At 41.0% G+C, this 26,698-nt stretch overlaps 1 protein-coding gene across 3 annotated transcripts in view; it reads left to right on the top strand.

The window, feature by feature from the left end:
• The window catches only part of GRIA4 (glutamate ionotropic receptor AMPA type subunit 4), a 240,424-nt gene that overhangs the window by 144,702 nt on the left and 69,024 nt on the right, over positions 1 to 26,698 (top strand). For all 3 annotated transcript variants that reach the window (XM_075050019.1, XM_075050020.1, XM_075050021.1), the window contains exons 5-8: positions 15,547 to 15,600; positions 17,588 to 17,746; positions 19,551 to 19,718; positions 21,336 to 21,440. In XM_075050019.1, coding sequence (XP_074906120.1) covers positions 15,547 to 15,600; positions 17,588 to 17,746; positions 19,551 to 19,718; positions 21,336 to 21,440 — 486 coding nt within the window. The remainder of the gene's footprint in view (positions 1 to 15,546; positions 15,601 to 17,587; positions 17,747 to 19,550; positions 19,719 to 21,335; positions 21,441 to 26,698) is intronic.

Genomic DNA, 26,698 nt, shown 5'->3' with positions numbered 1-26,698 from the left:
CTACTGTCTTAGCCTCAGACAAGGTTTCAGATCTTGCCTTTCAACGCTATGCCAAGACTTACAAGACTGTGGTGGTGTTCTTAATAAAGCTGTGCTCCTCTTCTTTGGTCATGATCACCCACATGTGAGCATACAGTCTCCAGTAGCAACTGGAGATATTTGGAGGTGACTGGAAATGTTTTGCTTGGTTTCTGTATCAGTGCCAATTGTCATGGCTCAGCTCAAAGCCCTGTTTAAACACAACACTGGAGCAAGACATCCATTACTGCAGGGTCACAGAGTTGTTGCTTCGATTTATCAGTAAGACAGACAGCATCTTCAGCCTATCTGAGTCAGTAGATCTCCACCTACTCTCGAGAATCTGCAGTAACTTAAGCATACCAAGATAATTTTAGCTCTTTTTTTAGACTTTATTCTCAGGATGGTGAAAGAACAGCCTACCTCCTTAATATCTTACAACAGCCATAACCAGGAAAGCTTTTTTGTTACCTGTGAGTGAAACTTCTCCTTCACACTCCTCTGGCAGACTTTATCATCCTGCAATCGCAGGCTCTGAAAGACAGACCACAAACATCAAGACTTCTGCCATAAGCGTTTTCTTTACTTGCCCACTTTAGGTGGTGAACATGATTTGCCTTTGGAAGGCAAGCAGGTCTTGATGCATTTTAATTTACCAGTGTAGACCTGAGGTACCGCTGAGGGTGGTGTGACTCTGGTTGTGGACTGCTCCTTCTCTATGGCCTCTCAGGGCAGTCTTGGCAGCGCTGGTGCTTTGGGCAGCTCCACAGTCCTTGACACAAAGGGATGCAATGCTTGCCATGGCCACTACTTCTCATCCCCAGAAATAATCCCAAAACTGTGTTTCAGTGCTGCACAGGACCAGCAAAAGCAGTAAAATGAAGATGGAAGGTATCCCGGCCCATGGCAGGGGGGTTGGAACTAGATGATCTTTAAAGTCTCTTCCAACTCAAACCATTCTATGATTCTATGATTTTATGAAGATCTATTTCATGTCAGCTTTTCCCAGAACTTCCAGAAAGTGTGTTTCCATTTTTGAGAAAGCACATCTACTCTTAAGAGTTATGGAGGACTCTTAATGCTTAACAGAATGTTTTCTAGAACCAGTTAAGTGATCTCACTAAATCTGATTAAATGTCTCCCCAGTTTACTTACCTGGCTCTTTGTTTCATCTGTTCATACACAGTCATAGTAAAAATATGCCACACATTTTAAATTAAAAAAAAAACCCTATGATAGTCCTTTATTTGTGTTGTGTGACCAGAAACAGAGACAAAGCCCCATTTTCCTACATGCATGAAATTAGAGATTGTTTTTACCATTATCTTTCCAGCTTACTGGGACAAGATAGAAAAAAGGAGCTAAAACAAAGACACATAAAGGTAAAATGACATCTCCACAGTTTTATATAACAGATACAGCTTATATAGCAGAATGCATTTCTAATGATTCATATTCTTCTGTCAAGGACCATTATGTCCTTGTTTATCGACATCCTTTTTTCATGACACTTTCAGCAGGTAGTCTTTTAAAATTACAAAAATATTCTGTTTGAATCAAAGGTTGAAAGTCGGTGAGAGATGGAAAATTCTCTGCTTGTGTGTCTCTTCTTTCCAAGTTGTGTTTCTAAAGTGCTCCCCTGGATTTAATACAAAGAACTTTCTGCTTAGGATGAAATGAATACTTGGAACACATTGTAGCACTGTGATTTCCATTTCCTACCAACTAATCTGCTAATACTGGCAGCAAGCAGTACAGCATCTGAACAGTCCAGGCCAAAGTAGTCATTTACTGCATATGGCAGAGCAAAAATCAGGCCCATGTGTTTCTCTCACTTTTCACTAGGAGCTTTTCTCTTTTCTTACTCATTCTTTCCATTTTATTTTTCTTCCTGAATTCTAACGTGGTGTATCTATTTACATTTCTGGCTTATTCACAAAAAATCAGAAGTCAAGTCAGCCTAAATATAAAGAGTGTATCCACCAAAATTAGAAAATCATTACTTTAATCTTATTATATATTTACTGAATTTCTATTCAAAATACAGAACTCACATTTCAAAATAAATATGCCTACAAAAGAAATGTGTTTTTATTTATTACTGAGAAAGCCCAAACAAATTTAATACCAGATACCTATTTAAGCTGAACTTGTGAAACCCCAAGTCAGGCTTTCCAGTTTAACAAAACTAATATTTTTTTATTTTTATTTTTATTCTCATTAGTATTTATTCATTGCTTAATTTGTATAGTACAACTGAAGCAATCCAGAAGCTATATATAGCAGGATGAAGCAGTGTTTAGAATTACTAAAACAGTAACAAGTGAGGACTGATACCCCCTTGGGTTTTGTGGGCTTTGTTTTTCTTAGACCACCACTACCACCAGCACCATAAAAATCTCCCCAAACATGTACTGACCAAGCAAGAAATAGCACTTACTATGGCTAATCAAGAAATACATGCAAATTGACAGTACCCATGTGCTGACTAGTAGCTGTCAGACTGGAGGTGTAGTGTCTGGGTGCTTCTTATCCCTTTGGTGGCAAAAACATATGGGTCTCTGTTCTCCACCCAGCAGCCAGTATTAATAAAGACTGTACAGACTTAATGTCTTATATGTCCTACATGTCTTGGACGATGCCTTAGAGGCATTGTCTTCCTTTCAAATATAGCTGAAATTTCTGAATGTATTAAAAAATATTTTACTAGAAAATTGATAGACAGACCCACAGACAGGTCAGTAGCACAAGTATGATTTCCATAGAGAAGAGGACTGAAAATATATAGCAAAACACACACATTTAAGGAAATGTGATGTCACTCTCTTCTAAGTTTTACTTGCATTTGGTTAATTGGAGTAATTTACCTCCAGTAAATACATGACATAGATTTCTTTTGTTATTTCTTTGTTTGCTAACTTGCAAGCCAGAGTGAAGTGTAATAAAGCGATGAAATTGTGGTCAGATTTGAAGAGTAACACAGAAAATAATTTTGAAGATTTCAGTGAAAACATATGTTATTTCTTCAACCATCATATCTGTTCTTTTTACTTCTGCAGACACTAATAACACTTATTACTAGAGAAGCAGATTGTCATTTGCTCAGCCATAGCTGATCTCACAGGTATTACTTATAGTTTGTTCAGTGCTCAGAAATGTGTTCAGATATACAATCAAGTCAATGCTCCAAATAGATTTTACAATTAAACTGAAAAGTGTAATATAAGAATCATTTAGATCATGATGGATACTTTTGTTAACTGTAAATACTTTAGACCTTTTCTTTTGGCTTGTCATTTTTTTCTTTTTGCTGTTAATCTATGTAAAAAGAACATTTAAAATTATGTATGGAACTTTCAAAAGCATGAAATGCTGAAGTTGGAAGTTAACTGTTATGGTCTCCATTTCTTTTTCTGCCAAATTTCTCATTGTCAGCACATATTAAATACTGCAGAGCAAATAAGGTACCAGAAAAAAGACTGGAGTCTTAGAGCTCTGAGTTTTGTTTTTAGGCAGATTTTGGACCCAGTTTTGAAATTCAGACTGTGAAGTGCTGACATGAACATGTCTGTTCTACAAACAGAGCAACAGAATAATTGGGGCTGGCAGTGACCTCTGAAGGTCATTTGGACATTCCTGCTGCTCATGGGGAAAGCTTAGGTCAGGTTACTCATCCGGTCAAATTTTGAACACTTTCAAGTATGGAGATCCCACAACTTTCCTTTATGGCCTGTTTCAGTACTTGACCACCTCATGGTAAAAAAAAACCCTTTCCCCATACCTAGCTGGAATTTCTTGTGCTGCAGCCTGTGTCCTTTGCCTTTTGTCCTATTGTTGTGCACCTCCAGGAAGAGTCAGATACCCTCTTCCCTACATCATCCCTTTGGGTGTTTATACAAATTCTAAGATCTGCCTGAACATTTTCTTCTCCAGGCTGAACAGTCCCAGCTCTCTCAGCTTCTCCTCATATGGCAGATGCTTCAAGCCCTCAGTCACCTTTGTGGCCCTTTGCTGGACTCTCTCCAGTATGCCCATGTCTCTCTTGTAGTGGGCAGCCCAGCACTGGACACAGCACTCCAGGTGTGCCTCACCAGAGCTGAGCAGAGGGGAAGGATCACCTCCTTCGACCTGCTGGCAATGCAGTCCAAGAGGCTATTGGCTTTCTTTGCCATGAGGATGCATAACTGACTTACGTTAAACTTGTCTACCAGAACCCCCAGGAGCTTTCCTGCAAAGCTTGTTCCTATGCAGTGTGTACCCAGCCTGTCCTGCTGTGTTTGTTGAGTCAGGCCACAAAATAAGGCACGGATCTACACAGACAAGCTCATTTGTTTCTCATTGCTCTGTTTGCACATCTATAGGCAGCTCTTGAGATAAAAATACCTTATGAGTGGGTGAACTGTGTATCTTGTATCAGTTCTTCCAAACCCATAATGTGCTTGCATGGGAAACAGCTAGAAGGAATATGAGAGTAATCAGATCAACCTCTATGCTACTTTAAGTGACCACATCTAAAAAAGCCCTTCACTAAGCAAGACAACATGCTTGTCCAGTATTTTGCTTCCTCATTCTCTGCTACTAAATACTCTGCTACTTCTTCCTAATTTCAGACAGTTGTCTTGGGCAGATTTTTACTAGGAATTGAGTTTAACTTTGTCTCCATAGTGACCTTCATGCAAAGTTTGGCAAGGCAAACTGAAAAACACAAGCTAACTGTAATTGCATTTGCCTAGGACCTTTATGTTTATTTCTTTCTGAAAGAGCATATTGCTACCCCTAATTTCTATTTTCTTAGGCATTTTCATATGCAGTAACATTTGCAGTGTTTGTTTCTATATTTGTACACACAGATACGTACATAAACACATGCACATGGACATACACAGGACTCTATTCAGCAAAAAAATGTTTCTCCTTTCTGCAAGAATGGCAATGGGTTTCCTTTCTTTTTCCAACTGTAGCTGCTCTATCCTCTCCCACTCATCTCCATGGGACAAAGTTCAAACCTCAGCACTCTGTGTGTTAGGATGTCTTCCAAGGTGTCCGCTGTGAGCAGCATTTTCTTCTGAATTTTGCATAGTGAATGAGGTTTGCTGTCAGAGATCATCAGTCTGGCTTCTGGTGTACCAGACGGGCTGATTCCTGTCTTTTTTCTTGCTCCCTGCCCTCCTCTGCCTGTAAGAACTAAACAGGATGTTTCCCAATAGACAGGCACCACTTTTCTCAGCTCTGTCAATGCTCCTTATCAGCAAGATAAAGCCTCGTTGCTCATCCAGGGTTGTATTTGCCTTTAAACACAGAGGTGAAAACTGCTGTGCAGCATCTGGCACATATTTAATGCTTTGATGTACCCAGCTAAATTGATACATAATAATAAAAAGAATGTACATTGTACTTTGTAATAATAAAATTTAAACATGGATGTAAAGTTGTCACGTAGCAAAGTATTAGTATCATTAATCTTATCTTGTAAAAATTACAAGCCAATAAACTCTAATTAATAATAGCTAACAATACTTATTAACAAACATGATAGGGAAGTAGCTGCACAGTGTCTTGAACGCTGTTCATAGCTGTCTAACTCGTTTTTTCCCCAGCCTTAAAAAGCCTTGAGATATCTAGATGAAAAGTACCATGTATGTGTTAGCACTGGAAACCAAATCTCTCTGATGGGTAAAATGGAGCAGGCTGTTACAGCAAGATTGATTATTGTTATTACCATCAAAATGAAAGTAAATATGTGTGAGTGGAGAAAAGTACAGAAGCTGACATATTCCACTCCTTCTTGGTCTGCTTTTAATATTTTGCCTGAAAAAGTAATGTTGGGCTGCTGAATTTCTAAGAATTGATCAAGTTGTAAATTTTGCTGGTTTTAAAAACATGGTTTTTCTCATCTTAATTTCCAGTGTGTCTACTAACTGAAGCTAGCAACTGGCATTTTTGCAAATGATATTTAGATCACTGGCATAATTAATTGAAGATAACAATAATAAATTAAAACATAATACTTTAATAAATTACAACATAATACTTACAGGAAGGCAGAAATTAACCAGACACCTGAATTAAACAGAGTATTAGCTCAATCGTTAGTCCACAATTTCTTCTGCTTTCCTGTTTTTCATGAACGCAGCAGCACATGGGCACAAAGGATCGCTAGCAAAACACAGATAAATATTTATCGAGAGATCGCATTGCTTTTACATGTAGTTTAGCTGCATAATGAGGATTTCTTTATCCCTTGGGTCAGAAATGGCATGGACCTGCCTCATCTCTCACTGTCTCCAGTTTTCCTCTATATCTTTTTGATTTGCATGACCAAAATGCAGGTTTAGTTCTGCTCACACAGAACCACAGGAGCAAATCATTACCCAAAGAGTTTGGTATGTGCATGGTGCACTGTAAATTGGGCTGGTAGCAGCATTGTTGGACTTACACTACTTCAGGGACATAGCAGCAGCTCTCTGTATCTTTTCTTAGTCCCAGGGGGGACAGGAGATTCATAAAGTGTCTTTTCCTCATCATTTCCTTTCTCTCCATGCTTTTCTTCCCTAGAGTTTTACCGAGTTGCTTCTAAGCAACACTGTAATGTCAGTGCAAAGTGATAGCTCTTCTCCAGCACTGCCACCAGCGTCTTCCTCACCCCGCAGAGCCAGGAGGAGGTCTCTGCATAGGCTCATTTTCTGTGAAGCAGCTGGGATTTTGCACACAATAATAGTCCCACACTGCACAGTAATAAAAACACAGTTTGTCACTGCACCACACAACTGATGAGGTTTGGACCCGAGAAATAGGCTCTTTCAGTTGCTGAAAGAACAAATAGGTGGTAGAAGACGAAGGATGAATACAAGTGGTTCGGAGGATTTGTAAAGTGACCTTCTTCTTACACCCTTCCTCTCTTTCCTCGCCTCCTTTTTCCCTACAAGTCTGCATATCCCATTTAGGTCTGAGTGAGCCTTTCACAGGAGTGGGCTTTGAATGCAAACAACTTTAGCAGCAGAAGAAAGCAATCAGCCATGCTCAGGGCACTGGTTAATGGCCTTTGAGCCACCTCTCCAGGTTTTTTCCCCAGCAGCTGCCCATGCTGCAGAGGCCTCTGCCCTGTGGGCTGTGTGGGAAGCATCCTTCCCCTCTGATCAGCCATGTGTGGGGCAGGTGTGTGCACCGCTGTGCCAGCTCAGCACCTGCCTTCACAACAGAGAAAAAAACACTGATTTGGAAGGAGCCAATACTGCTTTGTTCATTGCCTTCTTTAACATCCTCTCTGGTGGCTGTAGGCCTTTAACAGTCCACCCTTTCCCCAACAACAGTGCCCTTTCGTGAGCACTAGCTGTTAAAATTAAGCTTGTTTCTCAATTGCTTTTTTATGGCTTTGTAAAAGATTTATCCTTGCTTCAGATATTGTATAAAATCCCATTTCAGTTGTGGTTTACATCATCACCATTTCTGCCACAGTATTTCAGGTCAGGTCTCAATATTCCATCTTTAACAAGTCTCCACACTTTTTATATTGTGTTACACAGACTTCATTTTATTGCAGGTGTTCTTTTTCTAAAGGCAGTGGATTGTGACACAATAGCAAAGAGGAAAACCTTTGTTAAAGTCCCATTGGTAATGCACAGCTATCACCCTTTGAAGAGATTTAACTGAAAATAAGTCCTTTTCACTCCAGCTGTACTGACCTCCATCTTCTGGAAATCATAATGAGGAACATTTCATGCTACAGAAGTTAAGCATTCTTTTAAAATGAGTTCTATGCAATATCCATTTCATACTAGTAGAGAACAGAGGGTGACTTGGGGCCTGATTCTCTGTTCAGATGCTGATCTAAGTCTGGGAATGTTTTTATCAAAGTCAGTGAACTTGCCACTCCATGGGGAAAAAAAAAATAAAAAAATAATCACAGCAGACACTGGTAGCTCTTCTTTTCGATAGTGGAATAGTTTTTGAATTTCCTAGGCCAGGCTATTGTTCAGCCAAATGGAAAGAGCAGTGTTGTATGATAGAGTCAGAAAGTTCAGAGTTGTGTCTAAAGCCTAAGTTGGATTCAGATCTTACTGGCCCTGCTTTTACCACACTTTAAAGTCAGTGGTATAATTCTAGTTACTTTTGATTATCACTGTAATCACTGAAATCAGAATAAGGAGTTTTCTTAACTGTAGTATGGTAGATCAGCAACTAAAAAATATCACAATATACCATTCTTTTTAGTTTCTTATACAGAAATGCATTTAGTAACTTGAACAAAGCCTAAGGCTGATTTTTTTTTTTCAAAGTTCATCTTTCTGCAGATGCTCACATATGCAATGATATTTGAGGAAAAAAAAGTTACATTAGATTCTGAAATAACCTTGATAGCCTTAATATTTCACTTTATTTGATTCTATCCTTTTGCACTTACTGAAATGAAGTATTCACTAATAGTGTGAGTACTGGATAATATATGGAATGGCTTTTGTCATCTTTCCTGTTAAGGGTAATTTGGGAAGTAGGTTGTATTTGCTTATTCATTCTTCTTCAGAACAGTGTTGATTATTTAATAATTTCTTCAGTTTTACAGAGTATAAAAGAGCTCCAATTCTAGGTGCTAGCCACCTTGGTCTTTGAATTAAAACAGGCAAATCAATATACAAAAGCCAGCACAGCATCCTGCTTTCCTCTGCTCTCATCCTTCCCCAAAGAAGTCACAAATCAGTTCACCCTTCCCAACGCTTTCTTCCCAAAATCTCCCTGAGCAAGCTGAGGTCACCTTAAATTCTCACTATAACAAAAGCCAGGTGTGTGGTTTTAAGGAGAAGTCAGAGTGGGAGTGTAGAGCAAAAATAAATGTTTAAAAGGTGTAAGTGAAGAAGTACTATGTGAAGGGGAGGAATGGGTCTGATCCCCCTTGCTCAGGTTGCCAGCACTAGGACAGTTTTGAATCAAAGCATCCCGAAGCAATGAAAAGGACAGTTACACATACAGAGGGTCCTCCCTGACCTACCATGACCCTGACCTACTGTATCAAGAGTTTCATGGTGTATCACTGCTTATGTGACTGGCAAAGCCTATCTTTGATGCCTAGCCCTGTCTTAGGTTTTGCAGCTGGCCAGGGTGAGAGCCAAGCTAGACCTCCTGCTCCCTGGGCAGAGCCACCGTGGGTGCCTGTGGCAGCATCACCCTCTCTTTGGGGCCTTTCTTTTGAAAGGAAGACAGTTCTCACTGCTCAGCCCTATGCTATATACATGGATCTGCCCCTGCCCTGCAGGTGCTTATAGTCCACAGACACACAGAGCATTAGTATCAGGAATGTGGTCTTTTGAAGTGAATGTCCTGACTGCAGCAATTTACTGTGCACCCATCAAGGGCAGACTCAAAATATATGAATTGGTTTTCTTTTGGATGATGCCAAACAAGAAGATGTGCCCAGAAGCACCCCTGAAGTGCACTGTGTCAAGTGTGAGTTCAGTCTAGTGACCACGTTAGAGATAGTCCAGAGTAAAACCCTGAAACATGCATGCTATGGATGCCAGCTCCTTAGCACCTTTTGTTGTACAGATCCTATCCTATGGACTTCGCTACTTGCTAATGTAGATGTTGGGTGATGCAACTCTGCCCTCTGTTTGGACTGTAACTGAGCTTGGCCCTTTGGTCTGAATTTAGGGGTACACAATCATAGAATCATAGAATCATTTAGGTTGGAAAAGACCTTCAAGATCATCGAGTCCAACCATCAACCATGCCCACTAAACCATATCCTGAAGTACCCTGTCCACTCGCTTTTTGAATACCTCCAGGGATGGTGACTCAACCACTTCCCTGGGCAGCCTATACCAAATGTTTGACAACCCTCTCAGTAAAAAAATTTTACCTAATATCTAACCTAAATCTCCCTTGCCTCAACTTGAGGCCATTTCCTCTTGTCCTATCTCCAGCCACCTGACAGAAGAGACCAGCACCCACCTCACTACAACCCCCTTTCACGTAGTTGTAGAGAGCGATAAGGTCTCCCCTCAGCCTCCTCTTCTCCAGACTAAACAGCCCCAGTTCTCTCAGCCGCTCCTCATAAGACTTCTGCTTCAGGCCCATCACCAGCTTGGTCGCCCTTCTCTGAACACGCTCCAGCACCTCAATGTCTTTCCTGTAGTGAGGGGCCCAAAACTGAAGATAGTACTCAAAGTGCGGCCTCACCAGTGCCGAACACAGGGGAACAATCACCTCCCTGCTCCTGCTGGCCACACTATTTCTGACACAAGCCAAGATGCCGTTGGCATTCTTGGCCACCTGGGCACACTGCTGGCTCATACTCAGGACCAACACCCCCAGGTCCTTTTCCTCCAGGCAGCTTTCCAGACACTCTTCCCCAAGCCTGTAGCGCTGCATGGGGTTGCTGTGACCAAAGTGCAGGACCTGGCACTTGGCCTTGTTGAACTTCATACAATTGGCCTCAGCCCATCGATCCAGCCTGTCCAGATCTCTTTGTAGACCCTCCCTACCTTCAAGCAGATCGACCCTGCCTCCCAACTCGGTGTCGTCTCCAAACTTGCTGAGGGTGCACTCGATCCCCTCATCCAAAGCATCGATAAAGATATTAAACAGAACAGGGCCCAACACCGAGCCCTGGGGAACACCACTTGTGACCTGCCGCCAACTGGATTTCACCCCATTCACCACAACCCTCTGGGCCCGGCCAGCCAGCCAGTTTTTCACCCAGCGAAGGGTGCACTTATCCAGGCCACGAGACGCCAGCTTCTCAAGGAGTATGCCATGAGAGACAGTGTCAAAGGCCTTGCTGAAGTCGAGGTAGACAACATCCACAGCCTTTCCTTCATCCACTAGGCGGGTCACCTGGTCACAGAAGGAGATCAGGCTGGTCAAGTAGGACCTGCCTTTCGTAAACCCATGCTGACTGGGCCTGATCCCCTCCTTATCCTGGGCTTGCCATGTAAGCGCTCTCAAGACAAACCGTTCCATAATCTTCCCCGGAACCGAGGTCAGGCTGACAGGCCTGTAGTTCCCCAGATCCTCCCTCCGACCCTTCTTGTAAATGGGAGTCACACTCCGACCTCCAGTCCTCTGGGACCTCCCCTGTTGACCAGGATCACTGATAGATGATAGAGAGCGGCTTGGCAAGGACCTCTGCCAGTTCCCTCAGTACTCTTGGATGGATCCCATCAGGTCCCATAGACTTGTGAATGTCCAGATGGCGTAGTAGGCCACTAACTATTTCCTTCTGGATTAAGGGGGGTATATTCTGCTCTTCATCCTTACCTTCCAGCTCAAGGGGTGGAGTACCCTGAGGATAACTGGACTCACTATTAAAGACTGAGGCAAAGAAAGCATTAAGTATCTCAGCCTTTTCCTCATCTCTGGTTGCTACGTTCCCTTCTGTATCCATTAAAGGATAGATATTCTCCTTGGGATTCTTTTTACTGTTAACATATTGTAAAAACATTTTTTGTTGTCCCTTACAATAGTGGCCAGATTTAGTTCTAGCTGAGCTTTTGCCTTTCTAATTTTCTCTCTGTATGACCTAACAAGATCCCTGTACTCCTCCCAAGTTGCCCGCCCTTTCCTCCAGAGATGATAAACTCTCCTTTTTTTCTTGAGTCCTAGCAAAAGCTCCACATTCAGCCAGGCTGGTCGTTTTCCTCGGTGGTTTGACTTGCGGCACATGGGAATAGCCTGGTCCTGAGGCATTAAGATTTCCTTCTTAAAGAATGTCCATCCCTCCTAGACCCCTTTGCCCTTCAGGACTGTCTCCCAGGGGACTCTCTCAACCAGTGCCTTGAAGAGGCCAAAGTTTGCCCTCCGGAAGTCCATAGTGGTGGTTTTGCTGACCAGCTTCCTTGCCTCACCAAGAATTGAAAATTCTATCATTTCATGGTTGCTAAGCCCAAGACGGCCTCCGACCATCACACCTCCCACCAGTCCTTCCCTGTTTGTAAATAACAGATCTAGCAAGGCTCCTCCCCTGGTTGGCTCACCCACCAGCTGTGTCAAGACGTTATCTTCCACACACTCCAGGAACCTCCTAGATTGTTTACTCACTGCTGTGTTGTATTTCCAGCTGTTGGTTGATCTAAAGAGCAGGATCTAGACAGCTGTGTTGGTTGATCTAGACAGTGGGATGGTACACAAGGACATACCTGGGTTTTTAAGGTGCCCCCAGACTTAATGAACTTCTGCAGCAAAGGCTTTCTGGAACACTCTCTCATCTGTCAAAATCTCAGTCCTGTTTTCCCCTTTCAGGATATATTTGCTGGTTCTTTTAACTTCCCTCTCTGCTCTGCCATAAAAGAAAAATATTCTTCCCTCACTCACCAGCATTTATCTGTTTAGTTTGTCGTTCAGGGCAATATCTACTGTTATGTGTATGGAATGGTTGAGGTGTCATCTCTGTTACAGCTCTAGTCACTGCTAACCAGTTAAAGAATAGAGAAAGAGAGTGTAAGAGTTTGCATTCCAGATTGAGTAGCTGTCAGAAACTCCTTCTCTTGTTATGTAGGACTTAAGTTCATTGCCTCAATTTATCTCAGTGCAGAAGTACAGTGTAAAGAAAAGTAGTTCTTCAGGTAGTGAGAATTCATATCCTATTTTAAAGATTATAATTGCAGCTTTGGGTATTTGAGAGGAAAAGGTGACTATATATATATTTTGGAGATTCAAAAGTATGAGATGCTCACAGAAAGCTGTTTCACTAAACAGGCACTTTTTTCTTAAATCATACGCAATTCCTGGTTTGCAAACTGTGTGTGATCAATAACCATAAACATTTTCAAATTCAAAATCAGAATTGCGTCCAGTCTTGGTTGGAAATACAAGCAATATAGCATTATTGTCTTGTCTGTCTGCATGATCAGCATTCTTAGGGTGAAATTCATCTCAGTTAACATTAGGGTTATAAAATTTAGGTGTCTACATCAGAGCTGATCATCATCAACTCTTTTTCTAGTCAGTGCAGAAAAATATGCACTTTCAGGGCACAAGCTGTCTAATTAATTTTAGACATGTGCTTTAGGATAAGATGAATCATTTCCTCAAAGTGCCTGCTCTTTCCAGTGACTGTAAAGGAAGTTAAGACAACTAGATGATACATAAATGCGTACCTTTATTACTCACTCTAAGAGACAAGTTTTGAGAGAATACACTGAAAATTTCAATTTTTTTTTCAAAAATATTCTGTATTGTTCATCTTAAATCCAGGAATTCCACAGTCATTTCTACATGCATTTGCTAGGAACAAGCACAGAAGCAAATCTGGTTAATCATTTGCAGTATTTACTCATTTTGACTGTGACAAGTATGGACATGTATCTTACGTACTTCAAAGGTTGCAGGTTGATCATGTGCTTGTTTTATTTGACTGATACATTGCCACAATCATCACAATTTGTGTTACCAAACCAAACCAGGGAACAGATCACTAAGGGTGTTAATTGCCAAAGCTACATCAGCTTCCAAGAGCTTGAAGGGAGTTGCAGTGATTTGGCCAAGCTGAGGATCTGGAGCACAGTTATCATGTCATGTGCATCTTAAATCATGTCAGTCCTCTTACATTCAAACTCTGATGCTATAGTTATTTAAATGTGCGAGTTTTTAATCTATATCAGTTTCCTTGTAACGGGGAGGCAAACGTGTTTTCATTACCATGTATTGCTGAAGGAGTACAGATGTAAAAGTGTTATTGGTGTCAGGGATCACATCCCCATTGAAACCATTGAACTCTCTCCTTGTGCCAGCAGGGATCTGAACCCTTTGTATTCAGTGCAAAAAAATGGCTTGACAGCACCCTCCTCGTGGGTTGAGTTGGCGATAAGGAAAAATGTGATTTCAGCCTCTTGCTCTCTGCCACCCCCCAGTAAAATGGTAGCAATGGTATTTAATCACTGATCTTAACGGGAGGCTGACTGGGTCCAAAATAAGCAATTCATTTATGTGAAGGGTGACAATCTGGTCATGGCTTGGGGGGTATAGTGTCTTGTTTGGGTTTTTTTTAGCTTACGTTTTGCTTTTTAGATATGATCATTTTATCTACAGACTAAAAATACGCAATAGAGGTTGGGAAGCAAGAAGAACAAAAGTATAACAGAAAAATTGCTTATTCACTTTATTACTTTAAAATAATTAAATTAAACCAAAACAGTTCTGACAAGATGCTTATGCCATATCCCTTTGATTTTCCCTTCCACTCTGTTGTAGAAGCAAATTGACTTACTGGATCAACAGCCGGGAATCAAGCATTTCCAAGTCTTAATCCAGGTTTAGATCCTCGATCCTTGAGTGTCTGTGGCCAAATTATTTAGTCCTTCAGCAACTTGTCTCTCATCTCCAAAGTGCAATATTAATCATTTTTTGCTGTACTGGGAAAAGGGGCTGCAAGGCTTAGTGAATGTTTGTTCTGTCTTTTGAACATGAGGCGCAATCCATGAAGACAAGAGGTTGCCAACTCTTCAGCACAGGGCTTACAGCTGAGATTTCAAAGCAGGAAAGGAGACAGATCTGTAAATTTCCCATTACTTATAGAGTAACCTGCACTGTATGGAAAAATTTTACCTGTATTTTAATTATTCATTTGGAAGGAAGCTGAAATGCTTTGTGGAGATGAGTACCTGAGGAGAAAAAAACTCACATATTTGGGCTGCAAGCAGACTTTTTCTAAATGAGTGGTACACTATCAAAAATAAGTGTTAAAAGGACCCTTTACTGGTATTAAATGCAAGCTGCGTGTTGCAGGTATTACTGTTAGCTTCTTTGGTAAAAACAGCTTTAATCTATAATGAGGCTATTAACACCATTTTCTACTGACATAATATTCTTTCTTAATTTTTTATTTTCAGCACATTAAATAAGAGGCATTCCATCATAGGAATGGCAATAATATTGATACAAGGCGTGGGTTGACGTAGTTTTTGTCTAAACCCTGTGGTTGATCTTGCCAAGTCAGTAGCAGCTGCACATCATGGTTGTTTCCTTTTTGCATCACTTGATGTTATATTTCGTTTAAACACTCAAGGGTTAAAGCCTCGCTGTCCATTCTTGCTCTGTGCTTGCTCGTGCCTGTTCCCAAAGTCTTTAGCGTATTACTAATTGCTGAATAACACTCATAGTACTTGACCACCTCAAGGGCAAACAGCTTTGATCCCAAGAGATGAAAACCCAGTTTGATTCATAAATTCCACATTTATTTAAAATTAAAAGGTATATCAGCAGGCAGGCTTTTTGGCTAATGTGTGACTTCCTCCTCCTGAACTTGTATCCCATGGATAATTCCTCTATTTGATAAAATAGTATACTACAGTAACATTTTCAATCATACGGAAGACACTCAGATTACCAGTTCATTACTTTACGCACTTTGATTTTAACTTTTTCCAATGATTAAGCATCTGAAAAGTTATAGCTACCTTATAGGAGAAAGACTCTCAAAATTATATTACTGATGTTACATATTTCAGAATTTATATCTATCTGGGTATGAAGACACATTTCTAGAGAAAACAATATGACATTGTTCTTTCTTCTTTCTTTCTGATTTCTCTCCCACAGATTGTGAGCGTGGGAAAGCATGTTAAAGGATACCATTATATTGTTGCCAACCTGGTAAGATACTTTTCTAGAATTATACCCTGCTCGGTAAGTGAAACACTCAGTTTTACTTTGAAGTTATAGCACTTCACGCAACATTTGCCATTTGTCAGTAACGTGGTTGTGCATAATACATTCTTTATGGTGTGTAAAAGAGCTTGGGTTTGTTGTTACAGCCATCTAGACCAGAAGGGCACAATGTTACTCTCTTAAATTTTATCAAAATCAATGTAGCATAAAGGACTGCTAAGTGTATCTTGTGGCTGAATTAGAATTTACAGAACTACACTATATGATTTTTGACTCATCTTTTTAATATTACTAACATAACAATTCTTGAGGTAACTTTTCTACATTCTCCAGGGAACATTCATTTAGTTGTAAGATCAGCTATTTCCAGTAAAATTACTAGTTCGGTATTTTCGCTCTAAGTCTAAACTGCACATTCACAGAGATAATGTTCAGAAGAGGGCAAAGAAAGAGTACATGCAATATTTTATTATTAAAATAACCCATTCTTTATGCTGAAATACCTGCATGTCCAAGCATAGTCAATGTAGAACAGAGTCTAATGTATGCTTTAAATTGTTTTCTTTTTACTCTACTCAAGGACTTTTAGTTGACATGGAATATTTTATTGTGCTTTGCTGTACTTGTACCTTAACTTAAGATCACTTCAGATTATTTTGAAGACCTCAGGCATTTTAATGAAACATGTCTATTCTCTTAGGTCTTACAAATTAGATTTTCAGCATTACAAATTTATAGTTCCCCAAGTAATTTTTCCCATGCAAAATAGTTGCTGTAAACAAAGATCCAGATGTTGCAGTGAACTGCTACTGGGATATACAGTGGTGACAGACACATCCATTCATCTGCTTCAGAAGGGGCACACATTGCTATCTTCTAGCTGTTCAATAATGTGGGTAATATGACTTCCTGATGCACCACCTTTTATATTTACTGCCAGTATCCTTTAGGACATAAATCAAATCTCTGTCCTTAACAGTTTTTTTCCCTGTGGTATTGAGTCAGTACCCCACTTTTTTTTTTTCCCTAAATCTTTCCTTTTTAAGTGTGATAATACACTTCTGTTTGCACTGATAAATGCCCATCAGAGGAATTTAAGAAAATAAAAATAAGAGACCTCTGAGCTAGCATTAAACATAGCAGATAGGAAAAGACCAGAAAGATTCATACTTGCTTCTTAGCTTGCTTTAGAAGTTTGCATTATGCAGTTTCTTGAAGTTCAGTTGTCTCTAACGGCAAATTTTACTAAAGAATTCATCTTTATATGTGCTGAAAAGATTAGCCTGAGAAAGTAGTAAGTCAGGAAGTATATGTACTTTACTTTTTCTTTCAGTGTTGGGGGTCACTCTAGGCTTTAAATATATAGCAGATCTGAGAGCTATCACCATCATATTTCACAAAAGTGTGATTCTGATCTTATATTTTCCTTGCACTAACAGTGAGATCCTCATGTGCTGTCTCTGCCTTCTAATGTCCATTATATTATCTCATTATCTCAGATACCTTCAGCCTAAACAATGAGTCCTGGAATAAATGTATTTATATAATAGTGTTCATTTTGCAAACATGCAAAGAAACAGGGATGCATTGGTTAAAACACTAGTACAGTGCTTACTCAAATCTGCCAACTTTGATGGAAATTGGATTAAGGTTTTAATATTCTGGAGGCACTTTTCGGTTGATTCGCCAAAGGCATTTCTTCAAAAACTGTCTGCCATTCCCAGCAATGTGTTGCTTAGCTGTCAAGACCACACTAGCAGTAATGTGGGAAATTTATTTCTTAGTTTTGTTTCATTCTTTATTACACAAATGGAAATTATGAAAAAAGGTTCAACATTATTCTCTGGTTTTAAGTCTTGGCTTCTAATGGACACCTGCTGCTGTACATTCTTTATGCTGCCTTGCTGACCTAGAACAGATTGGACCCACAGTGGTGTACAAGGACAAACAAAATCTTAAATTGATTTTCCAGGGATTCAAAGATATTTCTCTGGAGAGATTTATGCATGGAGGAGCCAATGTGACTGGATTTCAACTAGTAGATTTCAGTACCCCGATGGTAACTAAGTTGATGCAGCGCTGGAAGAAGCTGGACCAGAGAGAATACCCAGGATCCGAGACCCCACCAAAGGTACTGGATGATCTGAAGCACTACCAAAGATATCACTCAAGTATTCTAATTTCTGATTAACATTGTTGAATATATGAATAAAGATGTTAATATTTAGGCAGAGGAGAAGACAATTTATCTTACTATTACTGGCGACTAATTATGCCCATCCTTATGACTGTATGATAGAAACACAAACTGCAACACATTTCCCTGATGTACTTTAATGTCTTTTGTCACTTAGTCTCCAACTTTACCCCTTTACTGACAGGAATTAAAGGTCAAATGCTTAACTGACAACTTAATTTCAACAAATTTTACATGAATTAGTCTAATTATCTAGATTCACTCAGAGTGCAGAGCTTTCCCAACAGCTGAATTCTTCTATATATGGGGTATAACCAGAATTGCAAATTTACTACCCTTAAATTTCATTTGGAATTTCCTCTGGAAATTCTATCCACCTCAAAACCTGGTGTAGTAATCACTTTCAGGCACAATCTTACGGTGAAATTACATCCCAGCGTTCCTCTATCCTAATCCCTTGCAGATGGATAACAAAGTATTTCTCTCACCTATAATTTTTTTGGCAGGCAAATCACAACATAGCTATAAATATGACTTCATCAAAATAGTTCTGTTATTATATGTACTAATGCATATCAGACCTAGTTGAGACTGGGCTCCTTTGTGCTGGGCACCGTGCAAAGATAAGCAATCAGCCCTCCCTTGGCTGGGATAGTGGTAGGTTGGCAAAGTGTAGAGAAAGTATCAACATGGATAATACAAAGCATAGCTGCATAATACGGTCAATATTCAAAAAATTTTTGTTCTGGAGGAAAAAAAAAAACAAGGATGCTGTGGGCTATGGAGTGCAGACATCCCCACATACTGGTGACAGGAACGATTTAGCCTAGAGGACTCCTTGCAACATGAACAGGATTGTGCTGCCTCCTCCTGAGAAGTCAGCATGATTAATCTGAATCGCACATAATTCACCTATGGATAACCAAAATTTGAGATTATAAAAATAAGCCATGTCCCAGAGAGCTTATAGTATGCAAGACAAAGAAAAGGAAGGAAATTAGACTTGAATAAGTGAATTTAAATTTTGGAAGTTACAGGGCATATCAGTAGCAGCCCTGGGCATGTGAACAACTTCTCCTGGCACAGTATGTTCATCAGAGGATCATACTGAGTAAATGCCCCTTTGTTTACGTGGCTCCAGGCTAACATCTGTTGAAGACTTGGCCCTACACATTTCATTTGGCATGTTCTTAACCTAAAGCAGTTACTGTAGGTAGTGTAGAAATACAGACCGTTCAGTGCCCTGTGTCATTCAGAGAGCCAACATAGATTTTCCAATAGGAAGAATGTACCCTTGATCATTCTTAACAATTCCAATAGCCTGGATGTCTGCTCAGCAGCCGTGCATTTTTTCTGTTGTATTTTCTCAGTGAGTTACTGTTTCTTTCTTTTCTTTTGAGTAAGTTGGGTGGGTGGGGTTATTCCCTAACATATGAGACAACTGGAAAAAAAAATTAAGACTTGAATATCTCCAGGTCAATTTGTTTCTTTTAATAATTCTTCAGAGGCAGTTTTCTCTACCCTTAAGAAATAGTTTTAAAGCTGGAGCTACTGAAAAGTACTCTTCTCAGTCCTGCATTTGTGCTTTAGACAAAATTGCTTTTGATTTTGAGAAGAGTTTTTTCTAAATGGAGGTATAGAAACTGCTGCATAATGAATCAAACTAGAAATATCTGAGACAGCTGACATTTGTAAAGACATGCCAACTCTAAAGCTGTGTGTTTGTCCATCTATTTAGTATACATCGGCATTAACATACGATGGAGTACTTGTGATGGCTGAAACTTTCCGTAATCTTAGAAGACAGAAAATTGATATTTCAAGGAGAGGAAATGCTGGTGATTGTCTTGCTAACCCTGCAGCCCCATGGGGTCAAGGAATTGATATGGAGAGGACATTAAAACAGGTAAGGGTAGGCTTTATTCTAGTGATCTTTGTGAATATAGGATACTAGTTATACACTATATGATTTAGAAGCTATTATACACAATGGTAGCAACAGGAGAGGAGAAATTTATTTTTCAGTTGCCATCTGGAAACAGCTGGGGCTATTCTGTTTTATAACTTGGAATGAAGGCAGAGGGGAACTGCTACTGTTTGAAACCACTATTAGTTCTATTAAGATAGTTGGGACTTCCTCCACTGAACTGGTGAGCTCATCTGTTGCTTTTGCATATAACCTGGGTGTACAGATATTGTCATTTAAGGAAAAAAGGTATAGCTACATAATATAACTTTTCAAATATGTTTCTGTCATCTTGAATAAAAGTAGATTTCTCCCAGGGAAATCACATAGGTAGTGTTTTTTTCTTTAAAAAGAAATAACCCAGAGCTGTTGTTCTCTGATGTCAGGATTTTGAATTCCTGATGAATATGGATGCCTAGAAAGTTCCAGATCTCTGTCAAGATGATTTAGCCTTTCCTTTGAATGGGACAGTAAGAAAATAAAATCCCGCAGTAGAATTTAAATCATTGCAAATGAGCAGGCTCCACTCAGGAGAAACTGCTGAGAAGTGACTGCTGACAGATCTGGCAGCTCTGTGCCTGGAAGCCAAGGTTTCAGTCCTGGAGAAAAATCAGCAGAGATAGAAATAGACAGAGGTAGGAGTAAGTGGTTTAAATCCACATCCTGACTCAGGGATAGAAATAAAGCATTTTGTGTGCTTCACATAGTCTGTGCAGAGCACAGATCTGTAACAATTGTGAGAAGCATGAAGTCAGGCTTCTGTGTTAGGGCAGACAGCATGAGCCTTCAAATCCAGCCAAAGAAGTTTGTATGGCCAGATCCTGATACAATCAAAGCCAGCAGCAATATGGCCATGTCTTCTTTGGCATGAGGACCACAGTCTGGGTTTCCTTCGGTGAGGCAGTAAAGCGCTGAAAGAAAAACAAAGAGTTCTGGTTTCAGCGGAGACACAGGTGGTGGAAAACTGCCAGTCAGTCTTGTGGTTTTACATCTGTCCTCCACACTGAGGCTTTGAAAACACTCTTTTCAGGCCCTATGCATGTCGCCCATCTTCTGTGATAGCAAATTGCTTTGCTGGGGCCAAGTTTGTTGTCAAGTTTACTTTGATGAGCAATGTATACTCAATTTATACATTTAATCCACCAGAGTGTAAGCTAAAAATATATATGAGCTCAGGACAAACATCCTTTAGGTTTATTTCATGTGATCCAAAATGTTTTGCAGCACTGATGAGAATGGTAAAAAATGTACTTCTCTTTAGGACTTGCAGCTGGAAAGTGTTGAGCTCCACAGCATAAAAGAAGAGAAGGTCCATTGTGTGTCTTTGTTAGCCCTCAGATACTGGCATATCTAAGCCTATTTTGAGGATGGTTTGACAGGAAAAAGGAATACAGAGGAAAAGTAGCCAACTTTCTTGCTTTATAATGCCTGTCTATTCTGGAGCGGTGTTGTAATGGTAACCTAAGGACACAGCTAGGATAACTTTCACTGCTCTGTGACATCTGAAATAAAGAATATAAGGCTGGATCTTCATCGTGCTTTTTCTTCCATTTGTAGGTTCGAATACAAGGATTGACAGGGAACGTTCAGTTTGACCACTATGGTCGCAGAGTCAACTACACCATGGATGTCTTTGAGCTGAAAAACACAGGCCCTCGGAAGGTACATGCCGACATTGTTTACTATCCTGATACATAAATGAGTCATGTAGGATGAAATGATTATGCAAACACATTAAACTGGACTCCGTGTGGTTTAAAAAAAGGATAATATATTGAATACATGGATAATATTTCTGGTGGAAGCAGATTTAAACTGCATTTTCTACTAGATACTATTATTCAGTGCAACACATTGGGGAACACAAAAACAAGTGTGCATCTTGGAGAGGTGGGATGTCAGTCTATCAAGCATACTAATGAAAACCAGCTGGATGGCATGTTGCTAGGCTGCTGGGTGATGGAAAATGGTCAGAAGTCTGGATAGTAGCTATTTCTTGTATCTTATCCAAAGATTTCTATCTTACAAATTACTGGCATTTTTAGGCAGGGTCATTTATACATTCTGTGTAAACATGAATCATAGGCTGTAACTAACATACAGCTTTTAAGGGGGAAAGGAGAGGAGAGGAGAGAGGAGGAAGAGAGAATGCCCTGAATACTTATATTTTCTGAAATTAAGTGCAGTATCTAACCCTATGTGTTTGGTTGCTTGTAAGCAACTTAGGCAAATGCACATTAATATATGCCTAAGCAGATCCTCCATGTCTGAATGCATATAGCTTATCACTCAGACCAATCTCTTTGAAAAGATAAGCCTGGGTACTTTGTTAACCCTTTCTCTTTTGTGCTGAAATTTGTCCACTTCCCGTAGTGTAAAACAAATAAAGAGCAGAAAATGCACTCAGGGTCAAGGATTTTATTTTCTTTGGAGGCACTATGGCCTGTTTTGTTTACAGGGTCATCAGAACAAGAAAAAGTGAGAAGGTGATGGTGAATAGGAGAATCATGGCCGCTTGAGTAGGGTCAAGGCAATCAGAATTGAATTAAATAGTCTTCTGCTATCGGGCCAGAGGTGACAAGCCCAGTAAATAGTGTCCCAGGTGAACTATGCGTTCCCAAAGACAGTTACATACCAGAGTGATGAGGAGGCAGTGTTAAACTACAGACCCAGAGCAGAATTACACACTGCGATGAACAAACTGCCAGTGCATCACAGTGTAAAGCTGTAGACCAAAGCAAAGCATGTGCCTGTGTATGGAATGTATTGGTGCAGTTGCCTTTTGAAAGTATGACAGATGGCTGAAGAATAAATTGGGAAAGGTGAATCTGTCTTCATTTTTTCTTGGGAAGCCCAGGGTCTCCTGTCAGGCAATGTGTCTGACCTTGCTGCCACTCCTGCTTCCTTTTTGGCTCTGCTCTGCACTGTTGACAGCCAGGAGGATGTAGGGGTGACTGGGGTACCTCCAAGGCAAATGGTGAAATATGACCTTTCCATTCCCAATTCCCAATTGTACAGGAGGGAAGACAAGGTGGAAAAGATGTGGTTAATCAGGTCACAACTTCAGTAACTCATTAGGGAATTTGCTTGGCAGCAAACTGCCAAAAGTGGCCTGTTGTTTCTGTTTCAACATTTGTCACTTGTTCTGGGAGAGGTGTCTGGCTGGCACCACTGCAGGGATGTCCCCACCCTCTCTTCTTGCCTGCAATTTAAGGGGAGGGTGGCTGCAAATACAGGAGCTATGTCTGTGCTGTGATAGAGTCCCAAGGTGCTTTTCTTACCTTTTCAGGCATGCCTCTCTGCCACTCTTAAGCCATTGCCAGTCTTTCTTTGATATAACAAGCTGTAACAGTTTTGACACATCTGGCTACTCACAAGAATTTATTTCTCCTGTATTACATAGTATTTCATATGTGATCATTGGACCAATTCTGTGCTCCAGCCTGACAAATCCTATATAATACGTAAGAAATGGCTATACTTAATTGAACTAAGAGGCCTTCACTTTTAATATCTTCTTCTCATGTCCTACGTAACGTGACTTATGAGTCACCCAGCAATATCTTTTCAGGACTAGCCTTTCCAGTCAGAGTAACGCATGCCTCTAATCTTTAGAAAAGTGATTTTTGTTGCCCACAGCTTTAAGGATATGAACAGAGCATTACAAAACAGCACAGCTAGTGAAAGGCAGACTACCATATAGTTTAGCAAAATGGGAAATAACCAATGCTCATATTAGTTTCATTTATGCAGCATTTATTACTTTACTCTTGTCTGCAGAACAATAACAATAACAAAACCTGCTGGTGAGGGGAAAGGGTGTGAGGAGAAGGATCACAGAGATGTAGTGGGATGGCTCCTGTGACTGGAGTGTTGCAGTGGAGGGCTGCAGGACCTTTAGGAAGGAGAGGCAGGGAAGATGCAGAGGGAGCATTGTTCTGTATGTAAGAGAGCAGCTGGAGAGCATGTTGCTCTGCCTGGGGATGGATGAGGAGCCAGCTAAGAGTTTATGGGTTAGGATTAAATAGAGGACAGGTCAAGGTAATGTTATAGTGGGTGTCTGCTATATGCCACCTGACCAGGAAGAACAAGTGGATGAGGTCCTCTATAGACAGATAGGAGCAGCCTCATGTTCACAGGCCCTGGTCATCATGGGGGACTTCAAGCACCCCAGTATGTTGCTGGTGCAACAACACAGCAGGACATAAGCAATCCAGGAAGTTCCTGGAGTCCATTGACAACAACTTATTCCTCCAAGGGATAGAGGAGCCAATGAGGAAAGGTTGTCTGCTGGACCTCCTACTCACCAACAAGGAGGAACTTGGGGATGTGAAGGTCAAAGGCAGTCTTGGCTGCAGTGAGCATGAAATGGTGGAGTTCAGGAGCCTAAGGGCAGGGAGGAGGGTGAAAAGCAAGCTCACACCTGAGGAGAGTGGACTTTGGCCTCCTCAAAGATCTGCTTGGAAGATAAGGGTTAAGGCCCTGGAGGGAAAAGAGGCCTATGAGAGCTGCTTCATTCAAGGATCACCTCCTCCAAGCTCAAAAGAGTTCCATACCAATGAATAAGAAGTCAGGCAAAAACACCAGGAGGCCTGCATGGATAAACAAAATGCTCCTAGCCAAACTCAAACACAAAAAAGAAACATACAGAGGGTAGAAACAAAGATAGGTAACCTGGGAGGAATACAGAAACATTGCCTGAACATCCAGGGGAAAAGTTAGGAAATCTAAATCCCAAATGAAATTGAATCTGACCTGGGATGTCCAAGGCAACAAGAAGGGCTTCTATATGTACAGAGGTGACAAAAGGATGACTAGGGAAAACGTAGGCCCTTTGCTCAATGGAACAGGGGAACTGAGTACACAGAACATGGAAAAGGCTGAGGTACAGAATGCCGCCTTTGCTTCAGTCTTTGGTAGCAAGACCCACCTTCAGCAATCCCACATCCCAGAGACAAGGGAGAAAGGCTGGAGCAAGGGACATGTACCCTTGGTGGAAGAGGATCAGATCAGGGAATATTTAAGCCAACTGGACATACATAAGTCCATGAGGCCTTATGGGATGCACCTACAAGTGCTGAGGGAGCTGGCAGATGTCATTGCAAGGACACTCTCAATAATCTTTGGTTGATCATGGCGACTGGGAGAAGTGTCTGAAGACTGGAGGAAAGGAAATGTCACTCCTCTCTTCAAGAAGGGCAAGATGGAGAACCCAGGGAACTACACCTCGTTCCCTGGGAAGATGATGGAGCAGCTATTCTTGGAAACCGTTTCCAGGCACATTAAGGACAAGAAAATCATCATGAATAGTCAGCATGGCTGACTTCACCAAAAGGAAGTCATGCTTGATCAACATGATAATCTTCTAGAATGAAATGACTGGCCTGGTAGATGAGGAGAGAGCAGTGGATATTGTCTACCTGGACTTCTCTAAGGCCTTTGACACTGTGACCTGTAAGATCCTCCTAGAGAAGCTATTGGTGTGTGGGCTGGATAAGCAGATGATGAGGTGGACTGAAACCTGGCTGAAGGTTCAGGCCCAGGGGGTGGTGATCCATGGGCTGAAGTCTAACTGGAGACCAGTAACTAGTGGTGTACTCCAGGGGTCAAAACTGGGACCAGTCCCATTAAATGTCTTCATTAATGATCTGGATCTGAGCCAGAGTGTGCCACCAGCAAGTTTGCTGATGACACCAAACTGGGAGGAGTGGCTGATATACTAGGGTGTCATGCTGCCATCCAGAGGGACCTTGACAGGCTGGAGAAATGGGCCAACAGGAACCTCATGAAGTTGAACAAGGAGAAGCGCAAAGTCCTGCACCTGGGAAGGAACAATCCCAGGAACCAATATATGCTGAGGACCACCCAGCTGGAAAAGAACTTGGCGGAAAGGGCACTGGGGGTCCTGGTGGACACCAAGTAGAACATGAGCCAGTAATGTGCCCTTGCAGCAAAGAAGGCAAATAGTATTCTGGGCTGCATTAGACAAAGTATTGGCAGCCGGTCAAAGGAGGTGATCCTTCTCATCTACTCAGCATTGGTGAGGCCACATCTAGAGAACTGTGTCCAGTTCTGGGCTCCTCAGTACAAGAGAGACATGGACATACTGGAGAGAGTCCAGCAAAGGGCCACAAATATGATGAAGGGACTGGAACACCTCTCCTATGAGGAAAGGCTGAGAGAGCTGAGACTGTTCACCCTGGAGAAGAGAAGGCTCAAGAGGGATCTTATCAATGTGTACAAATACCTGAAGGGAGGGTGCAAAGAAGATTGAGCCAGGCTCTTTTCAGTTGTGTCCAGGCCCAGGACCAGAGGCAGTGGGCAGAAACTGACACACAGGAGGTTCCCTTTGAACATCAGGAAACCTTTTTTTTACTGTGAGGGTGACCAAGCACTGGCACAGGTTGCCCAGGGAGGCTGTGGAGTCTCCATCCTTGGAGATATTCAAAAGCCGTCTGGACATAGTCCTGGGCAACTGGCTGTTGGTTGAGCAGGGGTGTTGGACCAGATGACCTCCAGAGGTCCCTTCCCACCTCAATCATTCTGTGATTCTGTCATTCACCATTCATCATGTCACCAAGATCTTAAAAAAAAAAGAGGGGAAAAAAAGTAAACAAAGGATGTACATATATATGTACATGCATAAGACAGTTTAAGATTTAACTCCTGAATTCCAACTTGGGCAACTAACATAAAAATTGACTGTAAAAAATTTTGAGTATTCTGTTGCCCTTAATGACTTGTGGGCTTCAGCAGGAGCACTTCAGTGGTTGCTGCAAGGCACATGGGCCTTCAGAAATGGCACTATTCATTCAAACAGTTGAGACAAATTTATTTTGAGGCATATTTTTGCAATATTGTTTCCTAAAAGACAAATTCAGCCTCTGTATAAGTGGATGCAACTGCTATAAACTCAAATT

This window comes from Buteo buteo, chromosome 18 (assembly GCF_964188355.1).
Source record: "Buteo buteo chromosome 18, bButBut1.hap1.1, whole genome shotgun sequence".
NCBI classification, from domain to species: Eukaryota; Metazoa; Chordata; class Aves; order Accipitriformes; family Accipitridae; genus Buteo; species Buteo buteo.
This window is presented reverse-complemented; position numbering and strand designations above follow the sequence as displayed.